The sequence below is a fragment of the Ictidomys tridecemlineatus genome, unplaced genomic scaffold (genome assembly GCF_052094955.1).
Source record: "Ictidomys tridecemlineatus isolate mIctTri1 unplaced genomic scaffold, mIctTri1.hap1 Scaffold_35, whole genome shotgun sequence".
Taxonomy (NCBI): domain Eukaryota; kingdom Metazoa; phylum Chordata; class Mammalia; order Rodentia; family Sciuridae; genus Ictidomys; species Ictidomys tridecemlineatus.
Window position 1 is genome coordinate 1,150,099 of NW_027522416.1, and position 6,869 is coordinate 1,156,967.

Genomic DNA, 6,869 nt, shown 5'->3' on the forward strand with positions numbered 1-6,869 from the left:
TCTCCATGCTCATTCAAAAGGGTCTGATTGCCACCCCAAATTTAAAAATATATATTTATATATGCATACATATGTGCATATACATGTATATGTTTTATGCAGCATGCTAGAAATACATATACAAAATCTAAAATTGAGATACAATTTCTGTGGAAAAAGTACTTATTACCTGGAATTCATTTTAATGTTTAGTTTTCTGTTCTATTCTGAAGGAAGGAAGATTGAGTAGGGCCAATAAAGCTGAGCTCACAATCCAATGAGTCATATCTCACAGCTTCAGAAACACTGATCTAGGACTCACAGCCTAGTTTGGAAGTGTCAAGAAGCAGCACAGAAAATAGAAGGAGGCCAGTAGTGTAGAGGAAGGGGGGAGATAGGGAGGGAAAGGGTAAGGATGTTGGCCAAATTATAGTGTTATATTGTGTGCATGTATGAATATGAGAATGGATTCCAATGTTCTGTATTATTATAATGAACAAATAAAAAGTTTTTTAAAAAAGAAGCAGCACAGTGAAGTGGCTAAAAATACAGACCCTTGGAGCAAGCTGCCAAATTCAAGTCCCTGTTCTCCCACTTAACTATCTTTGTGAATTTGGGCAAGAGTTATGCTTTCTATACCTCAATTTCTTTTCCTATATAATAGGATAATAAGAATAAGTTTCTCCTCCAGCTGGTGTGAGAATTAGGTGAGATAATATATAAGTTCAGAAAATTTCCAGGCATCTAGTAAGAATGTTCAAAGCATTAGCTGCCGCCGCCTCCTTCTTCATCACCACCATCAATGTTGATCCTCCAGTTATCCTTTCCTAAAACAAGGCTAAATTGCAATATCACTGGTGGAAAAAACAAAAGGCAATATCAAAGAGTTTATTTGCAAAGCTGTACAAAACTCCACAGTGTGCAGGGCAGGGTGTAGCAATTCTCTGGGCCCCTGGACAGGCAGACTGCCCTCCTGCTCCTGTTTGCAGGGGAGTAGTGGGAGGGGCTTCTGTTTCCAGCCATGGTACTGGTCCTGGAGAACATGAGTTCTGGTACTGAATGGCTCTTTCTGCCTTCCACTAGCAAACATTTTATTTTCTTGATCACAGTTTGATGCACTGAGAATCCCAAAGCTCCCAGGGTGAGAAGGGCTTCTGCCAGGGTCTGACTATTGAGGTTCCCTCCAAATTCCTATGTTGAAACCTACCCCCCATGCAATAGTGTTAAGAGGTAGGACCTTCAGGAGGTGATGAGCTCATGAGGGCTTTACCCTCATTTTACCATTTTGCCATATGAGGACTGAATGGAGAGCAGCTTTGACCAGATGATCCTGGACCTCCCAGACTCTAGAAGTGTGAGCAATAAATCTCTTTCCTTTATAAATGACCCAGAATAAGGTATTTTGTTATAGCAGCCTAACACATTAAGGCAACTTCTTTCTTACAATGAATCCTGGGGACCATATTAGAATGTTAGTCCATAGTAAGGAAGATTGGGTTTCTTTTCTTATCAATTCATTACACTCAATCCACTTGATTGTCCTGGGAAGAAAGGGATGGACAGGGCAGGAACAACCCACAGGGAAGGTTTAAAAGAAGGGAAAAGCAAACCTTTCAATTATTCCAAAGGCCAGCATAATTTAACCAACCTCTCCCAGCAGCACCTCAGATACATGGATGGCAAAATTAAGAGGCACCTGCTATCAGATGGGAGGCGGATACATTTCTAGAACTTTCTACCAGTCACTCAAAAAACAAATTCAGGAACAAAAGCACTGGAGATTTGTAGTAAACGTTTCATTGGTCATGATGATCAAAAGATGATGGTTAACACACACACACACACACACACACACACACCTCATTCCTCCTGCTGCTAGGCAGAGTGACATGTCTGCCTTGCACTGCTCTGGCTGGGCTTCTTATCCTGTGGGCCCTGCAGCCACGGCTCCTCAGGACTCTGCCCATCATTCACCATGAACTTCCACTGCCCCTTGTTCTCATCTTCCCTCAACAGGGTGCCTGGAGGCTGCTTTTCCAGGCAGAGCCGTGAAAATCGGAGGCCTTGGTCGCCTGATTCTGCAGTGGGTAGTGTTGCAATGTCCGTGACTTCTTCTCCTTTCCAAACTCTCCTTTTTTCCCCTCTCCCACCCCATCATTGTTCCCCAGAAACAAACAGGATGGCTTCACTGGTCAATTCTTTACATGTACAAACACCAAAAGCAGAGGAAACGCCCCTAGGCCCCCCCTCCTCCCCAAACCCAGCGCTGGGAGAGCAGACGACGGGGAGGCTGCTGGAACCCGAGCTGCGGGACTGTACAGCTTTCCTGGAAACTTCTTTGGCCTCTGGGCTTGACCTGGAGGCCTCTTCCTTCAGCTCCTTGTTTTTCCACACCTCTTCCGCATGCTTGTCCTGGGAAGAAAGGGAGGGACAGGGCAGGTCACACAGGCTTCCCCGGGCCTAAAGGAAGGTAGAGGGGTGAGAGAAGGGCAGCACAGGATGGCTATCAGGAACAGCGGAGCAGTGTCGGCCAAGGCATCCTGGGAGTGGCAGAATGCGGCAGGTGAGTGAGCCCAGGGACAGGTGGGTCCCAGCCTCCCGCAGGGCCCCCAGCCTCTTTCCCCCTTATCTAGCTACTGTGGCAGCTGGACTGGCAGCTTGGCTTGACTTATTATAGGGAGCTGCTGGGGTAGCTTGTGCGAGAGGAGCCCCTAGGAGAGCAGGACCACTGCAAGCCTCGCCTACAAGTCACCAGTCTGCGCCATCTGCCTGAATTCCTGGTCCATTCCCCTTATATTGCTTATTGCCCACCCCCCTCTGCCTCCTTCACCTGCTTTCTTATGGTAAGAGATCCTTCATTTGTAATTCAGCCCAAAGTCAGGCCCCGCCCTCTGCGGCCCGCCAGCTGCATGGCCAGCTATATGGCCAGCTGCATGGCCTCAGCTGACTCCTCAAGGTGGGCCACGTTCTCTGATCACGGCCGGGCCTGGAGGGCGGCTCTGGCACCTCCTGAGCTCTGTGAAGGCAGTGTCCACCTGCAGTGCTGCATCCTGCCTGCCTCATGCTACTGCTCACTGTGAAAACTTTCAGATCCTCTTGTCTTCTAGTTTGTATTTCCCACAATGGCACCTTGCATTTGGCAGGTGCTGGGTAAATGACCCGCCTTCCAGTCCCTGGTATAATCACATTCAAATGGCAGAATTGACTTGAAGTAGACCCATTGAGGCAACCCAGGCTCCCAAGCTAGACCTTAATCTAGAGCTCTGTCCCTAGAGAGGACCTGGAACTTCCCATGGGTTGGAGGCAGAGAACAGTGTAGATCAAGCAGTAGTTCTCAAACTTCACCATGTGTCAGCATCACCTGGGAACCTCTATGGTCCCCAGAGACCAACCCTAGAAAGCCATGGTAGTAGGTGTGTGGCAGGGTCCAAGTATGTGTAGTTTTAAACTTTGTACTAAATAATTCTGGTGTAGACCACTGGTGACCCAAAGACTGGCCCAGAAGGTTTTCCCACCCCACCTGCTGTCTCCTCCAGTGAATAAATGTGAGTAGGATCAAGGTTCCAGAGAAAGATGCCCTCTCAAATGTCTATGCTGGCACCTTGCTGCCTGGAGTCTACCCTACCTCCACAGCTCATGTTCCCCAGTGTGAACCTTTCCAATTGCTTCTCAGGTGAGCTCCTGGGCCCTGGGTTTCCAGCCCCCCTTTCCTTGTCTCCAAAGGCCCTCTAAGTGATGAAAGCCTAGTGACACAATGGTGGGCTTTTCTCTCTAACAAAGGCAAGCAAAGAGCCACCTGGACACAGAGCTGAAGCACTGGTTTCTAGTCCCAACTCTGCCCATGTTAGCTATGTCATCCAGCACAAGTCATCTGACTCTCTGACTGGTTTGCTCATCTACATCAAGGATAATGCCTGTTCTGCTTACCACCATGGACTTGTGAGGCAGTAGTATAATGAGACAGAAGTGTTTGCAAATAGTCTTTCAAACTCTCTATCACCAGACCAGCCTCAATTATTTGTTTTGGACTTGGCCTCTGAGCCCATGCCCCCTCCTATTGTGACTGTAGATTTTTTTTTAGGAGTTTGTCTCGAGTCATCCCTTATTAATTGGGGAAGCCTGAAATCAGACCCAGATTGCTTCCCGCCCACAGGGTACTTGGTAGAGGCCTTGGTGCCCCTCAAAGGATAGCATCAGAGTGAGGGGCTGGCACATGCTGACCAGAGCCAGGGCCTGCACAACGTACAGATACCTGGAGAAGAAACCATCTTCTCTAGCTCCCTCCTGCCCATGCTAAGAGGGAGCGAAAAAAAAAAAAAAAGGGAAGCACTTACCTTCCTTCGTTCCTCGGCCACTTCTAGTTTCTTCTGGATCTCTTCCAGTGATGGGTCTCGCTGCCAGTGAAAATAGGCATTGAACTCGGGCATCCCATCAAAGGAAGGTGGCTTTAGAATGACTTTGAAGGGGCATAGTCATGTGTTTTATGGAAATGTATATCATTTTTACTGTGTGTGTGTGTGTGTGTGTGTGTGTGTGTGTGTGTGTGTGTGTGTAGCGCTAGGGATGGAACCCAGGACCTCACACATGCTAAGCATACACTCTACCACCAAGCTACACCCCCAGCCCAGTACCAGACCATGTTCTATGAGTGATTTGAGTGTCTGTGGACTTGGGTATCAGAGAGGAGTGGGGTGAGGGGCCGGTCCTGGAATCAATCCCTCCTGGATGCAGAGGGACGACTCTATACATATTTTAATAGCCCTTGAGATGCACAGAGCACATGAGGAGGAAAAAGCAGTGATGCCTTAGGCCTCTGTGGCTCCTAGAAAGGTACAGAGATTTTTTTTCTAAACTTTGAAATAAAGGCTAGTCAACTTGTGCAGCCCACTGCCCATTCCCTATTGGAGAATTCTAGCCCATGGCCTTATGCCACTCTGAGATGTAACAGTCTAGGATTTCCACAATCACTTGCTAGTCAATATGTCCAACTTGCCCCCATTACAGAAACCTGTTTTTTTCACGTTCTCCTTCTTCATTTTTTAATTTCATTTTACTGGTAGATTATGTGCTTATAAAAAGCAATGCAGTGAAAAGTTCCCTTTTCTCCCCTGCTTCCACACACCCCATTCCTCAAAGTATCCCTATTCTTAAAAGCTTCTTGTGGGCAGGGTGTGGCTCAGTGAAGAGCACTTGCCTATTACGGTGTGAGGCGCTGGGTTTGATCCTCAACACCACGTAAAAATAAAAAATAAAACAAAGCTATTGTGTCCATCTACAACTAAAAATAAAAAAAAAATTAAAAAGCTTCATGTGACACTTTAAATTATTAATTAAAATGTATTAATATTTTAATTATTAATTAAAATATTAATACATTTGCTTGTGTAAATACAAGCAAATGTATTAATATTTTGGTATCAGCCTTCTTGCCTACTTCTTTTTAATCTGCGCCCTCCCCCCAGTGCTGGGGACTGAACCCAGTGTCTTAGCAGAAGAGCTTGACCACTGGGCTCCATTCCCAGCCCAGTCTCCATCCCTTTTACACCAAGGGGGGCCTGTCATAGTCCACACAGCTTCCTTATTTTCTTCTTGTTCCCCATCCTTTTTAAGAGCTGTAGTGTTCTAGTGCATGTAGCACCACCATTTATTTACTATCCCTACCTGAAATCAAGTTAGTTTCCAGTTTTCTGTGTTACAATCTAGGCCTCACTGAATAACCTTAAATATACATGCACCATTTGGCACATGGGTTGCTGTCTATGTGGGCGTGTTCCTAGAAGGTGTGCCTAATGTTTTTTGCCACTTGGCTAGGTCCCCCATGCTTTGGTACCATCTACAGACCTAGGCCTTCTTCTCAAGGACCTGTCACATTCCCTGGGTCCCTTGGAGAGATTTACTTCACAGCAGTTGAAGTAACTGGTGTATCATATGCATAACTCACACTACACAGTGAACACAACTTTATCTTTTATATTCTCTTTAAAATTCATCCTGTAGAGCTAGACACACCTGTTATCTTTTATATTCTCTTTAAAATTCATCCTGTAGAGCTAGATCACACCTGTGATCCCAGTAGCTGAGGAAGCTGAAGCAGGAGGATCGCAAGTTCAAAGCTAGCTTTAGTAACTTAGTGAGACCCTGTCTCAAAATAAAATATTAAAAAAGAGCTAGGGATGTGGCTCAGTGGTTAAGTGCTGCTGGGTTCAATCACAAGTACCCCCCCCAAAAAAAAGTCCAGTTAAAAGTATCTTCATTTGCACAGAGAAAAACTACTACCCTGTGTTATCCTCCCAGGGCTTCTGTAACAAAGTTCCAGAAACTGGGGCGGGGGGGGGGGGCACAACAGATCTTAAGTGTTTCTCAGTTCTGGAGGCCAGAAGTTTGAAATCTCAGTGTTGGTGGGGGCATCCTCCTTCTGAAGCCTGGAGGGAATCAACCTCACATCTTCCTAGGCTTGGTGGCCTTCCAGCTCTGCATCATCAGGTGGCTTTCTCCATCTGTCTCCATCCTCGCACAACTAGCTTCTCATAAAAACACCAGTCTATTGGATAAGCACAACCTCGTCTTAATTAACTGCATCCCTAGTGACCCTCTTTCTAAATAAGGCCATACTTTCTGAGGTGCTCGAGGTTAGGATTTTTCAGGGACACTCAATTCAACTCCTCAGAGACCCAAAATTTTCCTGCTGGCTTTAGGGAGGGGACAACTTCAGGATCACTTCTAGAAATTAGTCCGTGTAGTCACAGATATTTATCAGTCCGCCAGGGCCTTCCCAAGGGCAGCTAGGTCAGGGTTTAGGGCTGCCTGCCTGCAGGAAGGGGTGAGGTCCATGGTTTCCACTAGCTCTCTTGCTGATCTCCTTACAGCCCAGATGTTTCGCTCCCACCAGG

General features: G+C 46.5%; 1 protein-coding gene across 1 annotated transcript; it reads right to left on the reverse strand.

The window, feature by feature from the left end:
- Positions 1 to 851: 851 nt before the first annotated feature.
- On the reverse strand, positions 852 to 4,434 carry LOC144373291 (uncharacterized). The gene is made up of 2 exons (XM_078036384.1): positions 4,314 to 4,434; positions 852 to 2,391 (listed from the first exon to the last, which is right to left on the reverse strand). Exons 1-2 carry the CDS (start codon positions 4,404 to 4,406, stop codon positions 2,134 to 2,136), a joined length of 351 nt encoding a protein of 116 aa, XP_077892510.1. The 5' UTR covers positions 4,407 to 4,434; the 3' UTR covers positions 852 to 2,133.
- Positions 4,435 to 6,869: the final 2,435 nt, after the last annotated feature.

Coding starts and splice junctions, on each gene's coding strand:
- LOC144373291 (XM_078036384.1), bottom strand. CDS start 4,406: ATGCCCGAGTTCAATGCCTATTTTCACTGGCAGCGAGACCCATCACTG. Junction 2,392..4,313: donor TGGCCGAGGAACGAAGGAAG/GTAAGTGCTTCC, acceptor CTTTCTTCCCAG/GACAAGCATGCGGAAGAGGT.